Genomic DNA, 12139 nt, shown 5'->3' with positions numbered 1-12139 from the left:
TGGTGCTGGCAGAGTTTATAATTTTATGTAGCTTTTTCCGATCCTGTGATGATTTTTAATATTGGTATGGACTTCAAACTAATCTGATTTCATTTTACAATGTCATTTAATGTCATGTATATTTATTGTACAAGTATGCGTGGCTTAACGTCCACGATATGTTCTGAGATTTGGATGTTGTGCGAACACCATATTACATACTTAGCAAACCTATATGGAGTACTGTAGTGTACCTCTATTGACTAATATTGACTATTGTTTTTCAGGATCGTCGTGATTGTCGAATGCGACATGCCTAAATCCTGAGCAACAGCATTCACTGGTTTTCCACCTTCATATTGTTTAATAACCTTTTGTTTCACTTCCAGATCAACACTTTTCCTTTGCCTCTTGCTGCTGCTATCACTAGGAGTGGTTTTGCTGCGATTGGAAGCCATGATGCACTTTGCGGTAGTATTTTCGAAAGAAAATTAAACAGTGAGATAACGCTACTACACTCGAGACGAGCGAGACATGAGATTGGTTACGTCCGCTACGTCATGTTTTCTGATCGGGACTACGGACGTATATGCAATCGGACATTTTTCCGAATGGACGTTAAGCGGCGCACCCCTGTACAAGAATGTTGTATATTTAGCAAAATGTTTGCTTTATTTTGTCAGTTCACTCTGTCTGGTTGTAAATACACTTAGCACATTGCATAATACATTTCTGAATTATGCTTTTGCTTTTGTTTTAGAGGTCAAAATGAAAGAAAGAAAAAAGAAGTCTTTAAGCTTGCCTAAAACCCATCGGAAGAAAATAAAAGTGACAGGAGAATGGAAGCCAATGTCAATAGACACAACTCGTTTTGGCGAGGAAGACATGGAAGGGCTGATCTGTTGTGAAGAGCTTACAGATTATGAGTTGATTAGTGCTACTAAGTCATCCGAGAAGAAAGCCAGAAAACGAATACTTGATAATTCAGTGGAGTTAAAATCTTCACCAAAGAAACAGAAAATTAGTAGAGATGATTCATCATCCTCAATAAAAGAAACAAAGATGAAAAGAAAAAAGAAAAAGTTCAACATAGTGCCTGCCAAAGTGGAAGAGGGTGGAATTAATTCTTTTGAAGGTATAAATAAACTTGAAAGTGCACATAAAAATGAGACAGGTGAAGCAGAAATATCTGTGATTCGAAGGAAAAAGAAAAGGAAGAAGAAAGGGACCGGAGTTACTCAGTCCTCCAAGCTGGGTGACAGAGTGAAAAACTGGACAAAATATTCCTGTTCATCTGAGCATGAGAGTGATGTTTCTGCCTGGAAAGATCTGTTTGTCCCAGAGCCAGTACTTAAGGCTCTGAGTTCTCTTGGTTACAGTTATCCCACTCCAATCCAAGCTTTGGTTCTGCCTCCTGCTATTAGAGATAAACGAGATATTCTTGGTGCTGCAGAAACAGGTTAGTACTATAATTGTGTAATACATCATATAAGACATAATGAATAAATGTTTAATTTCTTTTCAAGAGGCAATGGAAAGGACTCTCATTCATCCAAGTGCTCGGGATGCACCAATTGGTAACAACTGTTGGGATTCCTTAGTTATCGAGAGTTGTTATGTTGATAAATATATCAGTCTCTTTGCACTCGGCAAGGTCCCACAAGTAAATTTCATGACAAAAAATCTATTACAATAGCATTATAAATTATAAATTACAATATTGTATAAAATACAATACAATGGGAAACAAGTAGGGAAGTTATGGAAACTATGACGATTAAAGAGGAGGAAGTACTGGCACTTTTAAGGAATATAAAAGTGGATAAATCTCCAGGTCCTGACAGGATATTCCCTAGGACCTTGAGGGAAGTTGGTGTAGAAATAGCAGGGGCTCTGAGAGAAATATTTCAAGTGTCATTAGAAACGGGGATGGTGCCGGAGGATTGGCATATTGCTCATGTGGTTCCATTGTTTAAAAAGGGTTCTAAGAGTAAACCTAGCAATTATAGGCCTCAACACACACAAAATGCTGGTGGAACACAGCAGGCCAGGCAGCATCTATAGTGAGAAGCGCTGTTGACGTTTCGGGCCAAGACCCTTCGTCAGGACTAATTATAGGCCTGTCAGTTTGACATCAGTGGTGGGTAAATTAATGAAAATTATTCTTAGAGATGGTATATATAATTATCTGGATAGACAGGGTCTGATTAGGAATAGTCAGCATGGATTTGTGCATGGAAGTTCATGTTTGACAAATCTTATTGAATTTTTTGAAGAGGTTACGAGGAAAGTTGACGAGGGTAAAGCAGTGGATGTTGTCTACATGGGCTTCAGTAAGGCCTTTGACAAGGTTCCACACGGAAGGTTAGTTAGGAAGATTCAATCGTTAGGTATTAATATTGAAGTAGTAAAATGGATTTAACAGTGGCTAGATGGGAGATGCCAGAGAGTAGTGGTGGATAATTGTCAGGTTGGAGGCCGGTGACTAGTGGTGTGCCTCAGGGATCTGTATTGGGTCAAATGTTGTTTGTCATATACATTAATGATCTGGATGATGGGGTGGTAAATTGGATTAGTAAGTATGCAGATGATACTAGGGTAGGTGGCGTTGTGGATAATGAAGTAGGTTTTCAAAGCTTGCAGAGAGATTTAGGCCAGTTAGAAGAGTGGGCTGAACGATGGCAGATGGAGGTTAATGCTGATAAATGTGAGGTGCTACAATTTGGTAGGAATAATCCAAATAGGACATACATCGTAAATGGTAGGGATTTGAAGAATGCAGTAGAACAGAGTGATCTAGGAATAATGGTGCATAGTTCTCTGAAGGTGGAATCTCATGTGGATAGGGTGGTGAAGAAAGCTTTTGATATGCTGGCCTTTATAAATCAGAGCATTGACTATAGGAGTTGGGATGTAGTGTTAAAATTGTACAAGGCATTGGTAAGGCCGAATTTGGAGTATTGTGTACAGTTCTGGTCACCGAATTATAGGAAAGATATCAACAAAATAGAGTACAGAAAAGATTTACCAGAATGTTACCTGGGTTTCAGCACCTAAGTTATAGGGAAAGGCTGAACAAGTTAGGTCTTTATTCTTTGGAGTGTAGAAGGTTGAGGGGGGATTTGGCAGAGTTATTTAAAATAATGAGGGGGATAGATCGAGTTGACGTGGATAGGCTTTTTCCATTGAGAGTAGGGGAGATTCAAACAAGAGGACATGATTTGAGAGTTAGGGGGCAAAAGTTTAAGGGTAACATGAGGGGGAATTTCTTTACTCAGAGAGTGGTAGCTGTGTGGAATGAGCTTCCAGTAGAAGTGGTAGGGGCAGGTTCGGTATTGTCATTTAAAGTAAAATTGGATAGGTATATGGACAGGAAAGGAATGGAGGGTTATGGGCTGAGTGCGGGCCAGTGGGACTAGGTGAGTGTAAGCGTCGGCACGGACTAGAAGGGCCGAGTTGGCCTGTTTCCGTGCTGTAATTGTTATATGGTAAGAGAGACGAAATAAACGTTGGCCAAAGTTCTGAGAGAGCACTTTGGATCTTTCCTTTCTACCTTATAATAATAACTTATTTGTAGAGCACTTTCCATACAGTCAATATAGTTCAATATACTTATAATGGGATAAAGTCCAAACATTGTACAGGGCCTATCAGCAGCGTCAACAGACCTCTATGAAGAGGTGTTTCTCGCAGGTCGGTGGCAGTTATTTAAAAAGAGCACTTCCATTGTATGGGCCAATCAACAGCATCAACAGAGCTCTACGAACTAAATAAAAGTACAGAAGGGATAAGCGGAGTGGCCATTGTTAGGAGTAGGCCAGTGGCGAGAGTAGAAGCGACAGGCTTTGACTTAAAAGAGGCTTCAGCTAGAAAGAGGTGTCGGCTCTGTGTAAAGCGTCTGTTAAGGTTTCCTTTTTGTTCTTTTTTCCCTCTCTTACTGTATCATTTAAATAGCTGTGGTGTGCTCTTCATACCAGATGCTGGAGAACTGGGAGACCCAGAGTCTCCAGGGGAATTACATCTGTGTGAAATGTATGCAGTTGTAGTTCCTTGAAGACGGTGTTAGGGATCTGGAACAGCAACTGGATGACCTTCAGCTTGTACAAGAGAGTGAGGACATAATTGATCAAGGTTACAAGGAAGTGGTGAACCCGAAGATGCAATACAGCTGGACCTCTAGGGTAGTAATTTCTGGATTGCTGCCTGTGCTACATGGCAGTGAAGGTAGAAACAAGATGATTTGGCAGATAATGCGTGGCTGAGAAGCTGGTGCAGGGGGCAGGGCTTTGGGTTCTTGGATCATTAGGATCTCTTCTGGGGAAGGTATGACCTGTTCAGAAGTGACGCGTTGCACCTGAACTCGAGGGGGACCAATATTCTCACGGGCAGGTTTGTTAGAGCTGTTGGGGAGGGTTTAAACGAACCAGATAGAAGGGACTCAGGAAAGGAGGGATGGTAAAAAAGTGAAGATAGCGTACAATCGGACTGTCAGGAAAGGCAGGCAGGTGATGCAACTTAATTACAGTCAACAGGCTGAGTATCAAATCATTAGGGATGCAAAATCAGAAAGGATAGCAAATGCGGTACTCAAGGTGTTGTATCTAAATGTGCGTAGTATAAGAAATAAGGTGGATGATCTTGTTGCAATATTACAGATTGCCAGGTATGATGTTGTGGCCATCACTGAATGGTGGCTGAATGTCCAAGGTTACACTTAAATTGGAAGGATAGGATGATAGGCAGAGAGGGTGGTGTGGCTGTACTGTAAAGAATGGCATCAAAACAGTAGAAAGATGTGACAGGATTAGAAGATGTTGAATCCTTGTGGGTTGAGTTAAGAAACTGCAGGGGTAAAAGGACTGTGATGGCAGTTATATACAGGCCTCCCAACAGTGGCAGGGAGGTAGACCACAGGTTACAACAGGAAATAGAAAAAGCAAGTCAAAAGGGCGATGTTATGGTCGTCATGGGAGATTTTAACATGCAGGACAATTGGGAAAATCAGGTTGGTAATGGATCTCAAGAGAGTGAGTTTGTTCGTGCCTAAGAGATGGCTTTTAGAGCAGTTTGTCGTTGAGCCCACTAAGGGATCAACTATACTGGATGGGTGTTACGTAATGAACCAGAGGTGATTACGGAGCTTAAGGTAAAAGAACCTTTAGGAACCAGTGATCACAATATGATTGAGATCAAATGAAATTTGATAGGGAGAAAGTAAAGTTTGATGTAGCAGTATTTCAGTGGAGTAAAGGCAATTACATTGGTATGAGAAAGGAGCTGGCCAAAGTAAATTGGAAGGAGACACTGGCAAGGATGTCAGCAGAGCAGCAATGGCATGCATATCTGGGAAAAATTAGGAAGGTGCAGGACACAAGTATTCCAGAAATGAAGAAGTACTCAAATGGTAAAATAGTACAAGGGAAGTCAAAGCCATTGTTAAAACAAAGGAAAAGGGCATATAACAAAGCAAAAATTAGTGAGAAGAGGATTGGGGAGTTTTTAAAAACCTACAGAGAACAAAAAAAACATTAGAAGGGAAAAGATGAAATATGAAAGCAAGCTAGTAAATACTATCAAAGTTGATAGTAAAAGTTTTTTCAAATATGTTAGAAATAAAAGTGAATTGAGTGGATATAGGACCACTAGAAAATGAGGCAGGGGAAATAATAACAGGGGATAGGGAGATGGCTGATGAACTAAATGAGTATTTTGCGTCAGTCTTCACTGTGGAAGACACCAGTATGCCTGATGATGTAGTGTATGAGGGAAGAGAAGTGGGTTCAGTTACTATTACAAGAGAGAAGGTGTTAAGGGTACATAAATCAGCTGGACCAGATGAACTGCACCCTAGGGTTCTGAAAATGTAGCGTTTGAAATTGTGGTGGAATTAGAAATGATCTTTCAGAAATCACTGGACTCTGGCATGGTGCCGGTGCACTGGAAAATTGCAAATATCACTCCACTCTTTGAGGAAGGCAGCGGAAAGTAAATTATAGACCAGTTAGCCTGACCTCAGTGGTTGGGAGAATGTTAGAATAAATTGTTAAGGATGAGGTGATGGAGTACTTGGTGGCACAGGTCAAGATAGTACAAAGTCAGCATGGTTTCCTTCAGGGAAAATCCTGCCTGACGAATCTGTTGGAATTCTTTGAGGAGATTACAAGTAGGTTAGATAAAGGAGATGTAGTAGATGTTATATATTTGGACTTTCAGAGGGCCTTTGACAAGGTGCCACACATGAGGCTGCTTACCAAGTTAAGAGCCCATATTAATGCAGGAAAGTTACTAACATGGTAAGAGCATTGGCTGATTGGAAGAAGGCAACGAGTGGGAATAAAAGGCTTCTTGTCTGGTTGGCCACCTGTGACTAGCGGTGTTCCACAGGCATTGGTGTTGGGACCACTTCTTTTTATGCTGTATATAAATGATTTAGATGATGGAATAGATGGCTTTGTTGCCAAGTTTGCAGATGATACAAAGATTGGTGGAGGGGCATGTAGTGTTTAGGAAGCAGGTAGGCAAAAGAACTTTGACAGATTAGGAGAATGGGCAAGAAAGTGGCAAATGAAATACAATGTTGGAAAATGCGTGGTCATGCACTTTGGTAGTAGAAATAAATGTACAGACTGTTTTCTAAATGGGGAGAAAATCCAGGATTCTGGAATGCAGAGGGACTTGGGAGTTCTTGTGCAGAACACCCTGAAGGTTAATGTAGGTTGAGACGGTCATGAGGAAGGCAAATGCCATGTTAGCATTGATTTCAAGAGGTCTAGAATATAGGAGAAAGGATGTGATGCTGAGGCTTTATAAGGCAGTGGTGAGGCCTCACCTTGAGTATTGTGAACAGTTTTGGGCCCCCCATCTTTGAAAAGATGTGCTGGCATTGGAGAGATTCCAGAGGACGTTCACAAGGATGATTCCAGGAATGAAAGTGTTATCATACGAGGAACGTTTGATGGCTCTGGGTCTGTATTCGCTGGAATTTAGAAGGATGAGGGGGTTGAAACCTTTTGAATGTTGAAAGTCCCAGACAGACTAGATGTGGAAAGGATATTTCCCATGGTGGGAGAGTATAGGACAAGGGGGCACAGCTTCAGGATAAGAGGGGCACCCTCTTAGTGCAGACTAATATCTGTGTTATCATTGGAGAGAGTCCAAAGGAGGTTCACAGGGATGCTTCTGGGAATGAATGGGTTAACATATGAGGAGTGTTTGGCAGCTTCATGCTTGTACTCACTGGAATTTAGAAGAATGCAGGGGGGATCTCATTGAAGCCTACCAAATGTTGGAAGGACTAGATAGGGTGGATGCAGAGAGGATGTTTTCTATGGGAGGGGTATCCAGAACTAGATGGCATAGCCTCAAAATTGAGGGGCGACCCTTTAGAACAGAGGTAAGAAGAATTTTTTTTTAAGCTCTGCCACAGACTGTGGTGGAGGCTGTGTCCGTGTGTATATTTAAGGCAGAAGTTGATCATTTCCTGATCAGTCAATGTATCAAAGGATATGGCGAGAAGGCAGGGATATGGGGTTGAGTTGGATTCGGAATTAGCCATGATGGAATGGTGAAGCAAACTCGATGGGCTGAATGACCTAATTCTGCTCCTATGTCTTATGGGTTGCTGGCTGCCACAAAATCACTCAATGATTCAAACTGACATTCCCTTGTAGGATATTAATGCAGTATAGCCGACAAAGAGAAACACTTTGAGCATTAATTTGTTGAAAATTTAGCCAAAATTTTAATAGGAAATTTTATCTTTGTCAAAGCATGTATACTTGATGCTTTAGAATTCAGCCTTGCAAAGTTTAGTTAATCCCAAATGGAAAGGTATAACCAGAACTGGCTGGTTTTGATAAAAGCTGGAAGGTTGGTTATCTGAAATCTTTGAGATTGTTGTTATGTTTTGAGGGTAGTAATGTACCAAGTTGGAAGATGCAAACTTGTTTGACATTGCAAGTGGGTTCGTTGGTGTACAAAACTAAAGATAAAAATGTCAGAGTAGGAGTGAATTAAATACAGCACAAAGAGGGCACTTTGTATGCCTCGGGAGTTCTAGAGACTTGTAAAGGTGCTTCTCAACTGTCTTGAGAGTTTCTGCCCCTACCATTTCTTCAGGCTGTCTATTCCAGGCTGCAACCACTCTGAAAAATTGGTATTAGATCCCTCTAAGCCAGGAGTTCCCGACCTTTTTACGCCATGGAGCCTTACCATTAACCGAGGGGTCCATGGACCCCAGGTTGACAAAAGCTGCTCTAAACATTTTAGCTGTCACCATTAACCCATTCTCTCTTATCCTACATAACTGTGTCATGGGACCTCAATTAAATTCCATAGGCCATTGCTCCACCTGCTCTAAGCTGATTTATATCATTCTGTAGCCTTAGAAAGATTTCCTTGTCATCTTCTGTGCCAGAATTAGAATCTGGTTTAATATCACTGGTATAAGAGGAGGAAGATGAATGTGTGTCTTCAACCTCTTGAGCTTCTTGGATGGTAGAAATGAGAAGAGGACATCTCTTGGGTGATGGTGATCATAATGTCATCTTTTGAAAGTGTCCTCAGTGCTGGGGAGGCTAGTGCCTATGATGGAACTGGCTAGTTTTGCAGCTTTACGCAGCTCTTTCCTATCCTCTGCAGTGGCGCCTGCATACCATACAGTGATGCAACCGGTTAGAATGCTCTCCACGGTACATCTGTAGAAATTTGCGGGTGTCTTTGGTGACATACCGAATCTCCTCAAACTCCTAATGAAATATAGCTGCTGTCATTCCTTCTTTGTAATTCAGGCCCAGGGTAAATCTTTGAAGATTTTGACTCCCAGGAACTTGAAACTGCTTACCTTTTCCACTCCTGATCCCTCGATAAGGAATGGTGTGTGCTCCCCTAACTTCCCCTTCCTGAAGTCCACAATTGATTCCTTGGTCTTACATTGAGTTGTTGCAAACACCACTAAATCAGCTGATCTATTATACCCCTTTATGACTTCTTGTAACTACCTGAAATTCCGCCAACAATAGTTATGTTGTCAGCAAATTTATAGATGCATTTGAGTTGTGCCTAACCACACAGTCGTGAGTGTAGAGAGAGCAGAGTAGTGGGCTGAGCACACATCCTCGAGGTGTGCTATTGCTAATTGCCAGCAAGGAGGGATGTTATTTTTGATCTGCCACCAATCATCTGCAATTTTACTATTCAAGTTCAAGTTTAATTGTCAATGAAGCATACTTGCATATTCATGAATACAGCCAAGCAAAACTGTTAGGCCAGGGACAAGGTGCAAAGCCCAGTAACAATAGTCACACAAGGCACACAGAACACATAACATATACATAAATGACATCCGTTAGTCTCACCATGGATCTGCACCTGGAAAGTCTTGCTTCAGCCTCTCCAGGGCACAGGCCTGTGAAAGGTTGTATGGAAGACTGGCAGTTGCCCATGCAGCAAGTCTCCCCTCTCCATGCCGCCGATGTTGTCCAAGGGAAGGGCAAGGGCCAACACAGCTTGGCACCAGTGACGTCACAGGAGGTGCCAGAGCGAGGTTGAAGACAAAGGGACCACAGCTCTAGATTTGTCCTCAGGGTTTACTTCCGAAGCCTTTCCCATGAGTGGGTATGGCTGCAAGGCAGCGGAGGTTTGAAATCAGAGTTTTCTCTCTCTCAGATGGACTGCCTTCCCAGGCTGACGAGCTCCATCTACCCGAAGCATTGGTTTTAAGGTGCCAGGACCCACCTTCGCCCCTTCTGTCAGTAGAAACAATTCCGCCGGGCTTAGAGGCTAAGCCACACAAGAAGGCCGGGAGTTGGACTTGGTTGTCAGAGGCTATTTGAAGTGCATGCTGTGAGGAGCACTTTTAGGTAGTGGGAGCTTGTCTACCTTGGAACCATAACATATATATAAGACAGCAGTAAAATACAGCTTCAAACCACACCATCTGTATTCGTATTCAATTTATCCCAGTCTCTCTTGTGCCTCTTCTAATTTAGTATGCTGCAGTTAGTACTCACAATGGGATCTCTTTTGTATTGGAGAAAGCTAAAAATAGTTTATATATACAGTTAGAGTTTCAATACTTTTCTGAATCTCTTATGACCTCTTTCCCAGTAAGTCTGTGTCCGATATACTCATGCTATAACCCTGAAGTTAAAAAGGAACGCTGCTCATTTATTGGTAGTCTATTATATTGTGGAAGTTGCAGTAAGGCAAGGGTTAACATAATATCCAGGCTAGTATAGACTGCAGATAGTGCAGACAGGCCAGGTAAGAAAGCATTAACTTCCCCTTGCACACCAGGGGTCTGGAGATGAGGTAAATGATCCAATGCACACTTAACAACTAAGGGAGAATTGCTTTACTAACTTCAGAGTATCATCAGTTGTCGGCTTGTAGTTTCTATTGACTTTTAACATCTTTATTGTGAACAGCGATTGTTCTTGCAAGTAAGGAATTCAAACATAGTTTACCAATGGTCAATTACCGTAACTGCGAGTTAGTTCTGTATAAAAGTAGCATTTCTCTGTTCAGAATTCAGAACAAGTGTAGTGACAGGGCTACGATGCTCCCCTTGTGCACAAGTAAAATAAAGTATGTTTCAGCAGTAAGTTCTGAGTCCAGTTATCGGCAACAACAATATCAGTGCCCCATGATATTCATGAGGTATTTACTATATAGTAATACCTGAAGACACATACTCAATGATTCAGGAACAACTACTACCCCACTGCCATCAGATTTCTGAATGGGCAATGAACCTTATATACAATATTCCCTATCTGACATTTTTTCTCTCTCCTTTTGCATTTATTTACTCATTAAGTTACTCCTTAATTGCATATATTTTCTGCATTAATTACTCAAAATGTGGTCTGACCTTCAGTTAACTCACAATAATAGACAAACACAATCTGCACATACCAATTAAAATGTAAACAATTGTACTTTTCATGTCTTTATTCAACACGTTGTTTAATCATTCACAGTCCAGGCTGGAAAAAGTATGTGAACTCATGTATTTAATAAATATTAGAACCTCCTTTAGCAGCAATAACTTCAACTAAACATTTCTGGTAACTGTTGATCAGTTCTGCACATTGGCTTGGTGGAATTTTAGACCATTCCACCATAGAAAACTGTTTTAGTTCATCAATATTTTGAATTCATTCTTCTCTCAATTACTACAAGTTGTCCAGGCCCTGAGGCAGCAAAGCAGCCCCAAACCATGATCCTCCTTCCACCGTGCTTCACAGTTGGGATGAGGTTTTGGTATTGGTGTGCAGTGCAATTCTTCCTCCTAACATAGCGTGGCATTTCTGCCAAAAAGTTCAACTTTGTCTCATCTGTCCAGAGAACATTGAACCAAAAGTGTTGTGGATCATCCACAAACTTAAGACGTGCAGCAGTGGTTATTTTTGGAGAGCTGTGATATCCTCCGTGGTGTCCTTCCATGAACACCATTTTTGTTCAGTGTTTTTCTTATAGTGGACACATGAACAGAGACCTTAGCAAGTTCTACAGAATTCTGCAGTCTTCTGCTGTTACCCTTATGTTTTTTTTCCATCTCCTTTAGCATTGCACATTGTGCTCTTGGTGTGATATTTGCAGGATGCCCACTCACAGTTTTTTTTCTTGCAAGTGTGTGTGTGTGTGCGTGTGTGCGTGTGTGCGTGTGTGCGTGTGTGCGTGCGTGTGTGCGTGTGTGCGTGCGTGCGTGCGTGCGTGCGTATATAAAAAAACTTCATTGATCCAGAGTGGGAAATTGTTTAATTGCAGCAGCAACATTTATATGGTTATATTTAAAAACACAGCAGTAATAATAAATATATTAATAATATTAACAAATAATAAAAAAGTGTGTGTGTGTATGTATGTGTGTATATATATAATATAAAATGTAGCTTTTATTATGTATTGCATTTCCCTACTGCCACAAAACATACTTTACAACATATGCCAGTGATATTAAATCTGATTCTGATTCAGATGTTGCATTAAAATTGACCTGAACACTAACGGTTTCTTTTTTTGTAGATTCTGCTGAACCCTGCTGAGTTTTTCCAGCAGTTTTTTTTACTTTTTGACCTATAACCTCATCAAGTTTTTACTGTGGTACTTTGGATCCAAACAAATATATTGACTCTATTGAAAGAAAAGCTTTGAT

At 41.1% G+C, this 12139-nt stretch overlaps 1 protein-coding gene across 1 annotated transcript in view; it reads left to right on the top strand.

Moving 5' to 3' along the window:
• ddx24 (DEAD (Asp-Glu-Ala-Asp) box helicase 24) overlaps nt 1–12139 on the top strand; it is a 52468-nt gene that overhangs the window by 9018 nt on the left and 31311 nt on the right. The window contains exon 2 of the mRNA XM_073039174.1: nt 740–1438. Within this exon, the coding sequence (XP_072895275.1) occupies nt 748–1438 (691 nt within the window). The 5' untranslated portion in view covers nt 740–747. The remainder of the gene's footprint in view (nt 1–739; nt 1439–12139) is intronic.

Source organism: Hemitrygon akajei, chromosome 3 (genome assembly GCF_048418815.1).
Source record: "Hemitrygon akajei chromosome 3, sHemAka1.3, whole genome shotgun sequence".
Taxonomy (NCBI): Eukaryota; Metazoa; Chordata; class Chondrichthyes; order Myliobatiformes; family Dasyatidae; genus Hemitrygon; species Hemitrygon akajei.
Note: the sequence above shows the minus strand (reverse complement) of the source record. Positions and strands in the feature narration are given on the sequence as shown.